The sequence below is a fragment of the Pungitius pungitius genome, chromosome 15 (genome assembly GCF_949316345.1).
Source record: "Pungitius pungitius chromosome 15, fPunPun2.1, whole genome shotgun sequence".
In the NCBI taxonomy this organism is placed as follows: domain Eukaryota; kingdom Metazoa; phylum Chordata; class Actinopteri; order Perciformes; family Gasterosteidae; genus Pungitius; species Pungitius pungitius.
Window position 1 is genome coordinate 4,400,309 of NC_084914.1, and position 16,982 is coordinate 4,417,290.

The following is a 16,982-nucleotide window of genomic DNA, read 5'->3' on the forward strand; positions in this document are numbered from 1 at the left end:
CAGCTATGAGCGCTCGCCCTCTTTTTAATAAAGAAATGCACGTGGAGAAATGCCAGTCGGTTGGAGGGATGTAGCATGGTTTGTGCTGAGTGTGTCCTTAATCTTACGAGGCCATGAGCACCAATTAATAGCACGCGAGATGAGATGCCTTAAATGAAATGTGACCTCATTTGGTTTTTGTTATTGAACAGCAACGTTTTGAAAGCAAATACACGAGATACTGGTCACGCGAGGCAGATTCCGCCAGGACTCATTTGAGAATGATAAAATGAAGGTATTGTGTAAGACGTAGACTCGCGTTTATGATTAAAGGGTCTTTTTTTCAGTCTCTATCAGCATGGTGCACAAACCTTCAATTTGGTCCCGACAAGTCTGTTAAAAAGCTTTTGATTGCGCTTAATGTGCTGCTGGCAGTGTGGAGCGATATAATTGCAGGTTGTCCGTTGAAAATAGAAAAGCAGCTCAACCGAATGCTCTGTAATGGATGACACGTGTCATCACGAGGTCTTTTCACTTGAGTGGGAGAGAAGTTTGACAAATCACAGAGGGACAGGGGGGGGGGGAGGTTTAGTGCGTTTGAGTGTGAGAGAGTGTGTGTATTTATTGTTGGTTACCCCATGCAGGCACCTGTTGCCCGCCTGAGTCGGATTATATCAGATTGAGGAGAACCAGAGTGCACTTGTACCTTTGATTAAAACTATTCCACAATAAAAAGTAAAAAAAAAATGAGGACAATTTGGTGTAGCAGAAAGGTTTTATCCAATTCTGTTAATAATCTCCGTGGTGGGATAATACACATTCTAACTTTCTCTCCAGAAACATTCCTGATGAGCTTTTGAATTCCATCACACGCGTTCTTCGTTGTAACAGCTTTTTATCCATCCACTGCTCTTCTTTAGCTGATTAAAGACATGAATCTGTGCCGCTTTTCAGCCAAAATACATAAACTAAAACACGAGGGACTTTTTGGCTCAGGGCTCTGCTTTCTCTGCACTGTTGCTACTGTAAACATCATTTGGACCATCAAAGAACCCACAAATACCGACTGGCAAACACGCACTAGTTCAGCAAATAAGACACACACACGCATTTGTTTTGTGTCATTGGGGGTTTCAGACAACACACACACGATACATCCCGTTCAATGCAGAGACACAATCGCAGGTCATTGATAGGTAAATGTTGTAAACACTGACCCCAGATCAGCGGATGAAACGCTTTCGATCGCCCTGACTTGATATGCGTGAGTGGGGCTCGCTTTATTCCAAAACAGTGTGCTATTGATGTGTTGGATTTTACCACTACGATTGCACCAGCTTGGTAAACTCTTTCTTTTTCACAGATTGCGTCTGAACTGAATGGCTTGTTTGGAACATTGTGTGTCTCATGCAAAACATTAATGTTGAAGGAAGGAGAATTATGGTAACTCCCACCTCCAGTCAGTGTGCCAAATCTGGCCAAACGTACACCTCTTTCTTTGAGTTCCCACTGTGAGCAAATCCGAGAGATTTCTCCGTGGATTTCAGTCTCTATTTTCATCGTGTCAGTTTAATTTGTACATTTCTGTTAAGATTGACTTCCTCGGCTGGTCATTCTATACATTTACTCTGAACATCCTCGGACAGGGCATGTATGAACAGAGATCAGTGGTTACTGGGTTGGACATGGTAATCCATGTCATTCTGCTTCACACGACTAATTATAAGGCCGGTGGAAGGCGGCAGCGTGAGCTACAGGCTTTGTTCGAGCAGCTGGAGCTTTTAATACGATACAATGACCATTGGGCCTCTTTCTGATGACTGAGATCTTTGGGAGTCCCCTGAAGCTTCTTCAAATGATGATGCTGAATGCTACTTTTTGGAGATACCGGTGAGGATTCATCCCAATGACCGTTGATCCGCTGTGTTTTTTTTTTTTTTTTATGTCACAATGAGATTTGCATTATTTTCAATAGAATATTCTACGTTCATCAATTAATTAATCGAACAAACTGTCTTGTGGGTCCATCGATGTTAACAATCACCAGATTTGTTTGATTTGAAGACTCAACGGAGCCTTTCCACGCGAGACATTTAAAGGGCAAACCAAGGCTGTGTCTTGGACTCCTCACGACGTCAATGAGAAATAATTTAGGACTCTATAATCGTCAAATCGGATTCAGTGAAGACCTTATTAAAGCAGCCATTTAACCTGGCTGGCATTACGAATTATGAAGTAACTCAGTAATGAGTAGTAGTGATTATAGGGTCATTCTTCCACAACTTTTTGGGTGTATGGTTGGTAAATGTATAAATTGAGAATATCATTTCATGCAATGTGTTGCACAAGGATTGTCGCCTGAATGTCGGTCATCAACATCATCTTCGTCTTTGAAGCTAAAAGTATTTTTGCTGATTTATGTATAGACCTCGAATTCTGTCTGTCGCAGAAAATACAGACGTGGCTCCCGAAGCATTGGAGGAATCACAGAACAAGACTTCCGCGTTGTCATGGAGACCAAAAGAGGAGAGATATGGAGTGTTATATATTTGATGGTGATGTGCAGAACTCATTCGTCAGTCTTTCTATTCATGTCCGACTGGAAAAGAGAATTGTATGAATGAATACATCAAAGCGTTAGTTTTGGTCCTGCACATACACTGGCACCATCCACAGGACACGTTTTAGGGAAAAAACATATAAAAAAGGGGAGCATGAAGCATATTCAAACAAGACAAATCATTCCAGTTCTCTCATCTCCGCTGCTTGGACGTCATGCAACTAAGAAAAAAAAAAAGTATTTTAAAAGTATGAAAGGACCAGAAGCTCAAAGCCTGTTTCTGCAAAGTGTTTTCTGTATCAAGCACATGGAGGACCAGCGCCACAAGGGCTGCGTGAGCCGGATTAAATAATGATTCATCAGTATAGGAGATATAAAACCCCCAAAAAACAGCACTCTGCTAAGTTCATCATTGCTCAAATCCAAAGTTGTAGGTGCCTTTTCTGACCAATCAGGTGACCAAATACAAAATGCGTTGTTTTGATGCACTTTGGTTTATTTTTCCCCTTCCCCCACGATTAGAAGTTTGTTGGAAGGAACTACATGTTGCCCCAGTAACCTGAACACTATGTTGGGCCATTCTTTAATGGCACATTTAGTGCACACATATTTAGACATGGAAGTGATTATCCCAAATGCAAAACATCTGTGAGTCCCAGACACGGAGCGCTCTCAGGGGCAGTTCAGCCTTACAAACAAACCCGGTACATTTCCTCAGATGCTGTGTCCTAGATGTCTGCAGATCACCACAGACACAAAATGTACAGTAACACACAAATTCACCGTATTCACCTTATTTGGATTCACCAGTTTTGTTAAAATAAATTAGCTTCTGTGTTTTCATCTTTTTTTCATTCTATTCATGTATTTATGTACGATGTCATGATTCAAACAGGTATTTTGGTTGGCTTACACCAAGAAGGAAAAGCTCAATTTTGGATTCATTGCAATCAAAGTTTTTCCAAACTAGGTCTCAGATTTCAATCATTTTGCAAAACTGAATAAATTGATCACTGATGAATCATCTGAAATTCGAAAAATTAAGCAGTTGTAGTTTTAAAGTACCGGTAAGCCTTTTTCCACACTAAATCATATTAGAGATGGAAATAACTTGAGAGGGGGGGGGGGGGTCCCTCTCATAAACCCCTTAGTGGTTCCCAGTATTGTCACAGCATACATGCGCTTCATTAACTCTTAACCTTGGGCCTCACGCTGTTATGCTTCTATTTCAGTAACAGACGAGGCTAATGGGAACACGTTATTAGGTCACAATGAGATCAAAGTGCACATAAAATATACAAAACAGGCCTTTTTCTTGTGCCATCATTTTTGCAGTCTTTTTAATTCTTTGCTTGCTTTTGTTGATGATTACTCGAGTTAATGCAACGAGAACAAAGATAATCCCTCCTGAAGTATTGCACTCCTGTGTGTTTTGGCTGAATGTAGTTTGGTTTTGTGAATAAATTGTGTCACGTCAGAAAAAAAGGTTTTCTAGATATTTACATATTTCCGTCAAACGCCTGGAAAAAAATGGCGCGCGCCCACTCACTTTCCACCTCTGTTGTTTCACACAAGGAGCAACATTAAAATAATCATTGCCGTAACTTACCAGTGTAAATATTCAGTGTAATGTGTCCATATTTAGCAGAAAACACGGTGCACGCGGGCTCTGTGCGGCTCTGCTTCTTCCTGTGTGCCGAAAAACAAGAGAGATCGGCTACCGAAGACGACATCAGCAGTGCAGGGGTTTGCCCTCGAAATAACACAGATGAATTCAAATAGTTTGGATCGGTTTGAGCATGTAGCCCCACCACCTAAAAGATGCATCTTTATTGTCTTTACGTCAGTCTAAATGAGACTGTAATTTGGCGTATAAACATCACGTTGTAATGTACAAAAACTAACCAAGGAGACCATGGACACATGTTTACTGACCAGGTAAATCCAGTCAAAAGTGTCATTTTGCAACCAGAGGAGCAGACTGTCTGTTTGGATTTTGGCTGAAATTCACACACACAAACATTCACTTCATTTTGTCGCTTTGGATGAGATACTACAATTGATAAAAAAGGCTCTTATTCACATCTCCGGTGCATATAATGAAAACAGCACATAGTTCTTCATTCATTGGACCAAGGACCTTTGCAGTAGTCACAACACGGCTCCTGTATTCACATAACAAGCCGTAAATTCACCCTCCACATCCAGGCAACGCAGCCGCATCGCAAAAGAGCAAGTGGTAGCAATGAGTCTATCAAAAGGGGGAAAATGAAAAATAAAAAAAAACCTTTTTACAGTTACTTTGTGTGCGATTTTGGGTAATGCACACAATGCGATTTCTCTCCACCAACACTCCCACCATTACCTTGTTCGTAGGTGTATAGAGGCCAACTTTAAACTTCCCCCGAATGACGCAACACACTTTTGTTTAAATCCTATTGGCTGCAATCAATTTTGGCTGGGCTCACCAGAAACAATGACAAAATGCAGCAGGTCTGTGCCGTAAAAAAAAAAAAAAGGAGAAATCAGCACACTGTGTGCAATCAAAACACTTGGACACTTCTGCCTCTGCCACTCAATCATAAACCCACCATCATCCGATTGCCATGGCAACCTGGAGCTCTGTGTGTCTGTGAGTGTAAGTAAGAGAGAGCATCAGAAACGGGGACAGAAATGTCCGGCCGTCATCATTTCAGCGACGCGGATGTTGAACGACGCAAAGCACAAAAGAAACTCTCACCGGTTTTAGAATGTGCGAGTTTGAGCTTTTGAAGTTCGGAGAAGGAATCCGTGGATGCAGAAGAGAGGCCAGACAGAGACGCGCGAGTGGAGTGGACCGTCTGGGGCTGAGTGAGTTCCAGTGAGTGTGCCGGGAGAGCTGCGTGGGTCCACGACACAGCGGCTCCTTCAAGGCCTCCGTCACGCATCAGCAAAAAAAAAAAAAATAATGAAAAAAATAAAGATTCTGCAACTTCTGCCGAATTGAATGCAAATCCCCACAAAAGGACCCCCTACAAACACTGTGAGAGCTTTCAAAAGCGCTTTCACACCACATGTCATTAGTCATCCACTCACACCCGTACACACTGCCCCCCGGGTGTGTGTGTGTGTGTGTGTGTGTGTGTGTGTGTGTGTGTGTGTGTGTGTGTGGAACATGTACACAAACTGATCTTTCACATCAAAGAGGTATTCACATCAAACCCCCCCCCCCAGCCCGGTTCTGGTCCCGTAAGTTGTAATTTTGTAATTTGTAAGTTGTAATTCTCTGCATTTAGAGGCAAGCGATGGAGTCAGAAGTTAATGACTTTCGAGGCTTGTTACTATCACTCCCTCCAGGAAACACACGAGACCATGATTCGTACTGCCGGATTTATTCCACCATTTGAAAACGTTGGTATCCACCGTCGAACTAAAAAACACGTGACACATCGATCGTCTTTTAGCGGACATCATAAGAACATATCAAACAGATAACAGAAAACAAACATACCTCACTGGCTGCACACGTCCAAGAGGGAACGAGCAAACTCTAGGAACCATCACCACTTATGGGAGCTACATGAAAATGACAATCCCGTTGCTGTGGTTCCATCGTAACTGACCTCACAGCTTTGTAACACCAAAACATGTCCCCCCCGAAACCGACCGCACAATTATAGTTCCCACCCCACAAACCAAACAAACAAATACTTCAGAGAACAAACAAATATACAAGTGCATCAATATACAATACAAATGACGTGAATTACATTCATGACAGCTAAACTCCCACCAAATCACAATTTTTGGGATTTCCTTTCTCAAACATCCATGACATTCAATCTGCTTCAAGCAGTAAAACAGTCTTCTGTACAGGCCTGTCAAGATAGACTGGCTTAGTAGTGCGTTTTCCCTTCTTATCTAGGGTTGAATCACTCATTAACAGTTTTATTTTCCTGACTCGTCCATCAGTGCTAGGATACACTTGTGTTACTCTTGCCAATCTCCATTGATTTCGTGGAGAGTCGTTCTCATTTAGAATGACAATGTCGTTAACCTTCGTGTTTCTTTTGTCCCTTTGCCATATTTGTCTTTGTTGAAGACTAAGAAGGTACTCCTTTTTCCATCTTGTCCAGAATTCGTTTGCCAAGAACTGTACCTGGCGCCATCTTTTGCGCAGGTAAACATCCTGACTCACAAACTGACCAGGAGGAGGAGATATTATGTTGGACTTCATCGTGAGTATATGGTTGGGCGTGAGAGGTTCAACACTCGTTGGATCGTTTAGGTTCTCTGTTGTCAGAGGTCTGCTGTTAACAATAGCCATCACTTCGTACAGGAAAGTTCTAAGTGATGCACTGTCAACTCTTTTAGCAGATTGGTCAAGGATTGCTGTGAGAACACTTCTGATAGTTCTTATTTGTCTCTCCCATACACCTCCCATGTGACTTGATGATGGGAAATTCATTACAAACTCGCATCCATGTTTCTTCAATTGTTCATGATCCATGTCTTCCATTGCTTTCATGAACTCTGCTTTGGCGCCAACAAAATTGGTGCCTTGATCACATCTCAACTGTCTTACATTACCACGTATTGCAATGAATGCGCGGAGTGCATTAATGAAAGCATCTGAAGTGAGGTCATCAAGCATCTCAATATGTATTGCTCTAGAGCACATACAAGTGAAAAGAAGCCCATACCTTTTCAGTTCTTTTCTCCCTTCTTTCACATAGAATGGTCCAAAGCAATCCATGCCACAATATGTGAATGGAGCAGTCGCTTCCAATCTTTCTTCTGGCAAATCTGCCATCTTTGGATCATGTGTACCACGTCTGTACCTTCTGCAGCTTGTGCACTTGTAAATGTGTGAAGCAACTGCACTGCTGCATCCTGTGACCCATATTCCATTGGATCGCAATTCATTTACAGTTATTCCTCTTCCTTGGTGATGTACTTTCTCATGGTAGTGTTTGATGAGCAACGAAGACACATGGCTTGCCTTTGGTAAGATAGCAGGATGTTTGACGTGTGGGTGAAGCTCTGATCTGGTTAAACGTCCTCCCACCCTGAGCAAACCATACTCATCTATGAAGGGACATAGCTTGTTTGTTTTGTCTTTTGGGTTGACGTTCTTGCATTTCTTTATGCTTTTGATTTCATTGCCAAATGCTTCCGTTTGAACCAATTTGATTATGAAAAGCTCAGCTTCCTGTCTTTCCCCGACGCTTGTGACTTGACTTGTTTTAGAAATGAGACCTTTGACCTGCTTTGCGTAGTGTTTGAGCCGAGCAATAGCTTTAACAGCTCTTCTCCAGTCAGAGAATTTTGTCAAGCGGTCTAGCAGTGTCCTTTCCTCCTTTGCTTTGGTGTTGAACGCCTGGGCCTTTCGAAGTTCTGGATCGCTGTCAATGACCTCATTCGCTTTAACATCTTCTACGGGCAACTCTTGTTTCCACAGAAACTCTGGGCCTTTGAACCAAGTAGAAGTGACGAGCTGATCTGCCTTTAGACCTCTTGAAGCATGATCCGCCGGATTGTCTTCAGAGCGTACAAATCGCCATTGCTGGGGATCTGAGGTTGATTTAATTCTTTGGATTCTGTTCGCCACAAACACGTGGAACCTTCTTGCCTCATTGTTTATATATCCCAGAACAACCTTTGAGTCCGTCCAAAAGTATTCTTGAAGGCCATTGATCTCGAGCTCATTTCTAAGCATGACACTTATCCTTGCTGCTACTACTGCTGCAGATAACTCAAGTCGGGGTATTGTGGTGACCTTTGTCGGTGCAACACGTGCCTTACCCATGACTAATGAACAGTGTACATCTCCGCTGGTGTTGATGGCTCTGAGATAAGTGCACTCCCCCTAGCCTGTGACGCTGGCGTCGGAGAAGTGGTGAAGCTGGTATTGTTTGACTTCACTGAAGTTTGCTGGAACATAGCACCTTTTGATCCTTACATCAGATAAGTTTTGAAGATCTTGTAGCCATGATTCCCACTGTGTTCTGGTTTCTTCTGGGAGTGGCTCGTCCCAACCAACCTTGTCTCGACACAGTTGCTGCAATATCTGCTTTCCGAGGAGAATAAATGGGGCTACGAACCCTAATGGGTCGTAGATGGAGGCTACCGTAGATAGCACTCCTCTTCTTGTCAATGGGTGCTCCTTGACTGCGACTCTGAACTGAAAGTCATCAGAGGACAGACACCATTGAACACCGAGAGCTCTTTCCATGAGTGGCTCTCCGAGAGCCATGTCGAGGTCTTTGACGCTTTCAGCGCACTCTTCCTTTGGTATGGCTTTTAATACATTGCCGCTGTTAGACACAAACTTATGCAGTCTGAGCTTACCTGTGCTGCAAAGCTGTCTTGCTTCTTTGATGAGGTTGATTGCCTCAGCATCAGACGCCACGCTGACCAGTCCATCGTCAACATAGAAATTTCTTTCGATAAATTTAACTGTCTTCTGGTCAAATTGGTCCCGACTTTCAGCAGCTAGATGTTTAAGACCAAAATTGGCACAACCAGGTGAGGAGGCTGCCCCAAACAGGTGAACTTTCATCCGGAAAATTGACGGTGAAGACTCCAAGTCGCCATTCTCCCACCATAAGAACCTCAGGTAGTCTTGGTCTTCAGGTCTTACATGGAACTGATGGAACATTCGCTCCACATCGCACATAACCGCAACTGGGCACCTGCGAAATCTGCATAGAACTCCCACCAAGGTGTTTGTGAGCTCTGGTCCTGTAAGAAGGTGATCATTCAGTGATGTGTCTTTGAACCTAGCTGAACAATCAAAAACAACGCGGATCTTCCCAGGCTTGTGAGGGTGGTATACTCCGTGGTGGGGAATATACCAGGCTGGTTGATTGTCTAGTTCTTCTTCTGGAACTCTTTCTGCGTCGCCCCGAGCGATGACGTCCTTCATGAAGTTGACGTAATCTGAGCAGTATTTATGGTCTCTCTTGAGCTTCCGTTCCAAGCACCTTAAACGCTGCACAGCACATGACTTGTTGTTGGGTAGAGTTGGTCTGTCTCGTTTGAATGGTAAGGGCATTTCATAATGACCATCTGGTTTGTGTTTGATTCCCTCTCTCAGCTTGGCCAAGAAGAGGAGGTCCTCCTGAGAGACAGTGACATCTTCCACCAACCTTTCACTGAAGTCAGATTCCAGCACCTTAATTACATCCTCTGGACTGATCACTTCCTTGATCTGAGTCTTGCAGACGTAATGAACTTCTCTTTTGAGCTTGACCTTCGGGTTTGTTTCAGGTGTCACTTGCCTTACGATGATGCGATGGCTTACTCCAATTACATCACTGTAGTGCTCCTGTGGGTCCCCATAACTCACTATGCTCCAACCTAGATCAGTTTTCTGAGCGAAGGGTTGGTCATCTTCCCCACACACGACTGCTCTAGGCATTAGCGCTTGAGGGCAGTTGTACCCAATAAGCAGACCAATTTCGCATTCTTTTTGTGGTGCAATGTGTTGTGCGAGATGTTGCAGATGAGGCCATGCTTTAGCAGTCTCTTGAGTTGGAATATGTGTCCTATTAGCTGGTATGAATTCGCGACTGTATATTGTTGGTACTGTTATCTTCTTAGAGGAGAATAGCCCTCTTATTTGTAAGTCTTTGAGTCTTTTACAAGGTACAATCGTTCCCTTTGACGACATTGTCGATAGTTTCAAATTCACTGGTTCCATGTCTGTATCCAGAACGTTTGCTACTTCCTCAAGAATGAATGAAGAATCGCTTTGTGAATCTAGCAGTGCATAGACAAGAACTTCCTTGTTTGAATCACTTGGAGTGGACACATAAACAGGAACTATTGCTGAAGTCTGTGTACTGTTGACATCTTGCACAACTCTGTTAGATGTGCTTTCCTTGATGTTGTCTTGTCGTTGTGTTGATTGTGGCTTTCTTTCATTGCTACAGCTCATTTCTTTAGAAGATTCTCTCCTTTGTTCTTGCTTTGAGCGATCTTCGTGTAAGCATGTAGGATGACGTTTTGAGCAGGTGTCACAGGCCAGCCGGCTACTGCAACTCTTGGATTGATGACCGGGGCACAAACATCCGAAGCATAGTCTCTCGCTTTGAATGAACTTCACTCGATCAGCAACTGGTGTTTCGACAAATCTGTGACACTTGTGTAGACTGTGTCCTAACTTCTTGCAAAACACACATGTGGGTATGGTTCTTTCACTTGCATTGGTTGTGAAGATCTTTGCACTTTGGGCTTTAGTGGCCACTATGGTTTGGCTCTTGATCTTCGCTTTATCAGGTTGGCTTTGTTGTAATGCATGGTAAGAGGTTATTGGGTTGCATGCAATATTAGCTTCCATTGTCAGGAATGTAACAAAATAATTAAAGCTAGGAAATCTTCTGTGTTCCATTTGATATTGTGTGGCTCTTCGGTTCCATCTAGTACTCAACCAGTCAGGTAGTTTGGCAGTGAGTCTTTGATTTTCAATGTCATCGTTAAGAACCTTTAGGCTTTCAATGTGAACAATAGCAGCTTCACAGCTACGTAAGAAGTCCACAAATCTTCTCAACTCGGCACTCTCTCTAGAGGCTAGTTTTGGCCATGCATGTAACTTGTCTCTGAAGGCTTTGGCAATTACGAACGGATCTCCGTATCGTTCGTTGAGTAGGTTCCATGCTGCGCAATATGAATGTTCTGAATCAATCAGAAAGTAACCTTCCAGAGCTTCCCTTGCTGCTCCTCCCACATATTTCTGGAGGAAGAAGATTTTTTCTGTGGTTGGAATATTTTTTCTCTCCACTAGTGTCTGGAAAGAAGACTTCCAATGGTTAAACTTGAGTGGATCTCCACTAAAGATGGTAGGCTCTGGAATGGGTAGTCTATTTGCTGATATTGCTTCAGCTAGAACCTTCACCAGCTCTCCTGTTTCGTTTTGAAGTATACTGCTCGGAGCTACCTCTCCTAGAGGTTGACGTTGTGGATTCACAGGGTTCTCCTGATTAATTGCTTGCTCAGGCATAGGCAACTCAAACCTACATGATGTTAGCTCTTGCTCTGGTTGGAACGTATCTTCATCGTAGATTTGAAGCCTTGCTCTGGCTGCATTCAGTCTCTTTAGCTCTTCCAAACGCTCAAGCTCTCTTTTCAGGTCCTCTACAGATTTTTTCCTTTCAGCATTTTCTTCTTGCTGTTTCTTTAAGAGAGTAGCTTCTTGCTTCTCCTTTTCTATCTTACGCTCAGTCTCTTCTCTTTCTTGCTGAAGACGGCGAGTACGTGCAGCTGCTTCTTGGTCTGCAACTATCAGTCTATCTTCAACTTCAAGTCTTTGCAGTTTCTCTTGCTGGCAATCTTGTTCAGCCATAATCTTTAACACAGCTTGGGTGGCTGCATACTCTGCAGCAGCTTCTTGTCTTTTAATCGAGGATGCATTAGAGCGATTGGAAATGGCCCTCGAACACTTGGAGTTTGGAGATGAAACGCTCGACGTTGTAGAGGCAAATACAGAGCTTGCATCTGGCCAAATCAGTTCTTCTTCTATGCCCTGGATTTGCGACTGTGCGTTTTGTACGACGACTTTTGTGACTGATGTGCAATTGTCCAGCTTGCGGCGCATTTCGTGAGCTGGGCTGTCCATCCTTCTGTATTCGTCATAAACATTATTCAGCTCAGATAATTCTCTTTGAATAGTGTTGATGTTTTCTTGTAGGATGTTACTGGGATCCTGTCTTGTTACAGATTTCTTTGCCAGCTTAGTTAAAGCCTTCCAACGTTCATATATGCTGTCAAAGCGAAGTAGTAGCCCTTTTGTTTTTTCTCTTTGAAATTCTCTTCCTTTTTCTGTTAATGTGCGGGCTCTTTCACCTTTTCGCAGCTCTTCTGGCTGAACTTCTTTTTGTAGGACGCAGGACTCATCGATCTTCCTTGTCTCTTGTTCTATGAGTGCGCCTTCATAATGACTATCTTTGCTTATTTGTGACATTTTAAATTATTTGTAAGCAGGCTGTACACTATCAAGTTTCACAAATAACCAATACATTTCACAACAAGCATTTACCAAATACCCCAAAATAATAGGTTACTTTCCTTTAACTTAACCCTTTGAACTAGGCATTATAAAGACTTGCAGATATCATATATTACTCCTGTCAAAATGATACCTTTCTTCAATGCACACAACTTCTTTAAGAAATTAATACTTTTCTCAAATCACAAACAAAAGACAAAGTTCAGCTGTAACACTCACTTACGTACATGCTCCTTCATACCTGATAAACACCGTTATGTTAATTGGCTTCACACAGCTCCTTGTGGTACTTCTTTCCCTTCTATTTTTCAGTCCTTTTGTCCTTTCAGAACACACTTCCGTGCCTGACTTATGGACGTCTGAAAATAGGTGAACTTGTGTGTCCTTTAACGTAAAAGTTGTTTATCTGTGATCCGTCTTGACGAGCAGGTCGGGAACGGTTCACGCAGGTCTGAGTTCGACTATCACTCCCTCCAGGAAACACACGAGACCATGATTCGTACTGCCGGATTTATTCCACCATTTGAAAACGTTGGTATCCACCGTCGAACTAAAAAACACGTGACACATCGATCGTCTTTTAGCGGACATCATAAGAACATATCAAACAGATAACAGAAAACAAACATACCTCACTGGCTGCACACGTCCAAGAGGGAACGAGCAAACTCTAGGAACCATCACCACTTATGGGAGCTACATGAAAATGACAATCCCGTTGCTGTGGTTCCATCGTAACTGACCTCACAGCTTTGTAACACCAAAACATGTCCCCCCCGAAACCGACCGCACAATTATAGTTCCCACCCCACAAACCAAACAAACAAATACTTCAGAGAACAAACAAATATACAAGTGCATCAATATACAATACAAATGACGTGAATTACATTCATGACAGCTAAAGTTACGTTTTGATCCGGATCCACAGCCAGAACCCCGTCCCAACCATCTGCTGTGCTCTGAGGGCCGGGCCTGCTGTCAGCACATTGTGGCCCTGCCCCGCCCTCCTGCCCCTTACAACCCCCCCCCCCCCCCCCCACACACACACACACACACTTCTTCCTCTATTCTCCTCTCCTCGAGTTGTCACTTCAGCCGTCAGATGGCGAGCTCCCTTGTGCGGAGGCGAGGAGTGAAGAGGGGAAGCTGAATGGACGAATGAACGATCGCAGGATGGTTACAGCGTCCCCCGATTCTGCTTCACAGCGTGAAAGGTGTACATTAATGTGCAGACACACACACACACACACACAGATATACACACTATGTGGTCTTTAATGACCATTAAAGCTTTTTGCTTGGAATCTGAACAAAAACAAACACAGAGCTTTTTCCTCTTTCTGTTTAAGTCATATGATACATTAATGTTTTTGTACAATATATTATTCCGAACCAAAAACTGTTGATGGTATAGTGTAAATATAAAAATAAATAAATAAATAAAACAACACATTTTTTGTTTTATTAATTTTGCAGTAAAATGAAAGCTTTTTTTTTAGTTTGTTAATTCAAATGTTTAGCTAATTCCTCAAACATGTTTAGAAAACCCTGATCACAAATGTGGTTATAAAATACATATTTGACCTGATCCTGGCAAAAACGGACAAATGAAGTGTTCCTACATTGATCCCATTTCCCAGAACTCTTCCCATCCATCCATCCATCCATCCATCCAGAAGGGGATGGGAATTTGTGTAACACATTTATCCAGCAGCCCATTACTGGGAAGCTCATCATGATGCCAAGGTCTTCCGCATGAACTCCTCGAACAATCGTCTCCCTTCATCACACAATCTAAAGTAAATTTGTGGGATTTTCCGAGCCCCCCCGAGGTTCACGACGCTTCATCCCACAGGTTCAACGCGGAGCGCGTTGTCGAATTAGCGGGGGGGGGGGGGGGGGTTAAAATCACCGGCTGTGCAGTCATGCACCTGTTTGGCGGTGATTACAGACGGGAGCGCGCTCGCAACGAGTCGAGGTTGAATCTCGTCCCAGGACCCATCCCGCCGCTGGGACGGCGAGTACAATCGTTCTTAGCGAAGAAGGGTTCCCCCGGCATCTTTTGCGTGAGACCGTCCGTTTGTGGTGTAAACTGTGATTAATGGGGGAAGGTGATTTGCCTGCAGAGATTCTGCTGCGGTTACACGCCGCCCTTCTCGCTGAGGCCACGGAGAGCTCTCGGTTGAAATGTGAATGTCCCTCATTTTGATCTGTCAATGTCCCAGCATTAGGACGGATGCCAGTACATCACGAGGCCTCTCCGTGGCCCTGAAGTCCTCTCCAGCGTGTCGCCCGCCCCCCAAACATCTCCTCAGACAATTTCCTGCAACCCTTTGAGAGCCCGGCTCTCGGCGTAAGTGTGTGCTTAGGCAAGACGGCCTTCTGCACTAATTGAAGTCAATGACACAGGCTGCAGGGGGGCTGGCGAGAACAGACCGCGTCTCCATGGAAACGCACACTGGCAAGTCCGCCGCGAAGGAGCCCGCAGCGCTATGTTGGAATTGCGGCGTGCACCAATTTGAAAGCCCCGTCACCGAGGGGGGGGGGGGCGAGGCGGCCCGGAGAGGGACGTCGATCGTCTCACTCGAGTCCTGCCGGGCCTCAACGTGTGTGGCATCCAAGACATTCATGCATGTGAGGGACAATCCTCACGGGGGGGGACACATTTTGTAGCGTCGGCTACACTTAAGTAGACAGAACAGAAAAGGGTGGCGAATCATCGATCAAAGGGCAAATAAAGCCGCAGCCAAATGCTTTTCAACTTTCAGCCGGACCTTCTTTGCCAGCATAAGTGACGATAGGTCATGGTTCAGGAATACGGTTATAAAACGTGCGCACATTTGTCGCTGAAACACACGTGATCATGTGGCTGTCGAGTTCAAAAAGGTGTCAACAAACAAAAGGTTTCATCACAACGAGAGCAGATGACTGGCAAACATGAAACAAAACTGGTGAAATAGCATTTTTTTTAAATCCCCACAAATTAATGGGAGGAACCACTTACAGCATCGATGCCTGAATATTAGAAATAAGTAACACTCGCTCTCTTGTTTCTCCGCGAGTGAGTGTTTTTGGGCTGTGACCCCGCACCACTCAAGGTCCCACAAAGACACATTGCTGCTGTGGCTTCTGTGCTTTCTCACTTCACCCCCCCCCCCCAAAAAAAATGTGCTCAGCAGCTGTATGTGGTAGTTTTGGTCTGGTATCAGAATTCTTTCTTCTGATTTCTTTCTCCTCCCCACCCCCCCCCCCCCAAGCTTTAGACACCATCTCGTCTCATGTTGCTTTAAAAAATAACATCTCTGATCTTTTGAGATGTTGTGGGCGGAGGTTGCTCGAGCCGAGTTGCCATGGAAACAGTGGCCATCAAGCTTCCGTCTCACTATGTACCTCTGGATAGAAGAAAGGCTGTAATGAACAACTATGCGCCCTCTTCTCCTCTTTCCCTCTGCTCGGTATGTGACTGAAGATGTGGGGGGCGATTTGAGAGTGAATCAATGGATGATTGGGGGAAAAAAAAGGAATAAATATATGGCTCAGCCGCGCATACGTCACTCATACCAATACCGTACACAATTATATGTACCTGCATCCTCAAATTTGAGGATCACCCTGCTGTTTCTTTTCCCCTGAGCCGTTTAATTCTTCCACACGACGACTCCAGCGAAGTCGGACGGTTGGCTGCATGTTCTTGACTGCAAAAGGAAAATCTCCAGGCTCCATTGATCGAAACCAGGAGCCCGGCGGGGGGACGGGGGGGGGGGGGTGGGGGAGGGAGGGGGGTGGCTGGAGGCGAGAGATAAAAAAAAACGTCACTAGTTCTTCTGATACTGAGATGCGGAGAGGAAAAGCAAATTCAGATATGGTGCACTAAAGATACTTTAGCCTGGGACCACAGCAGGAGAAATGTGGAGGGATGAGGTCACCATCATCGACTCTCTTTGACTCTACGAGACCTGGCGGCTGTTACGGGAAAGCAACGCAACCCCGTGGAGAGACGTTCTTCAGCATTCACCGGAGGTACGTGTCTGAATGATCGACACCATCCTCGATCAGAGAAGGCAGGGCAGCAAATAGAAGAAGAAGCCGTACTGCTACAGGAGGAGAAACATGGTTGAGACACACACAGAGTGAGTAGACAGATGGAGGTACACTCACTGATTCACACCAGAGGGCCTTCGCGGTTCCACTTGCACCACATTCACGTGAGCGCCGCTGTGCACCCTCTGAGCACAGGGGGGGGGGGAGGGGGGGGGGGGCTGCCAGCTCACGCTGACCCATCTTTATTCAGTTATCATGATGCCGTGTCACGCAGGTACGGGTTACGTTGAGGCGTCTGAGGGGAAGGCTTTAAGGAGGATGAGAGCGGCTGTGCAGAGCGCACTTGAACCTGTGATTCTGAGATAAAAGGGGCCACACAGAGCGGCACCAAATCACTTCATTTTGTTTGGT

The 16,982-nt window shown here is 44.4% G+C and overlaps 1 protein-coding gene across 1 annotated transcript; it reads right to left on the bottom strand.

Moving 5' to 3' along the window:
* Positions 1-8,387: 8,387 nt before the first annotated feature.
* Positions 8,388-13,432, bottom strand: LOC134105270 (uncharacterized). Its single transcript, XM_062557848.1, has 4 exons — positions 13,159-13,432; positions 10,367-13,077; positions 8,649-8,702; positions 8,388-8,452 (listed from the first exon to the last, which is right to left on the bottom strand). Exons 2-4 carry the CDS (start codon positions 12,480-12,482, stop codon positions 8,388-8,390), a joined length of 2,235 nt encoding a protein of 744 aa, XP_062413832.1. The 5' UTR covers positions 12,483-13,077; positions 13,159-13,432.
* Positions 13,433-16,982: the final 3,550 nt, after the last annotated feature.

Coding starts and splice junctions, on each gene's coding strand:
- LOC134105270 (XM_062557848.1), bottom strand. CDS start 12,482: ATGTCACAAATAAGCAAAGATAGTCATTATGAAGGCGCACTCATAGAA. Junction 8,703..10,366: donor AGTTGTGCAAGATGTCAACA/GTACACAGACTT, acceptor GATGACTTTCAG/TTCAGAGTCGCAGTCAAGGA. Junction 8,453..8,648: donor GAAGAGGAGTGCTATCTACG/GTAGCCTCCATC, acceptor GCTATGTTCCAG/CAAACTTCAGTGAAGTCAAA.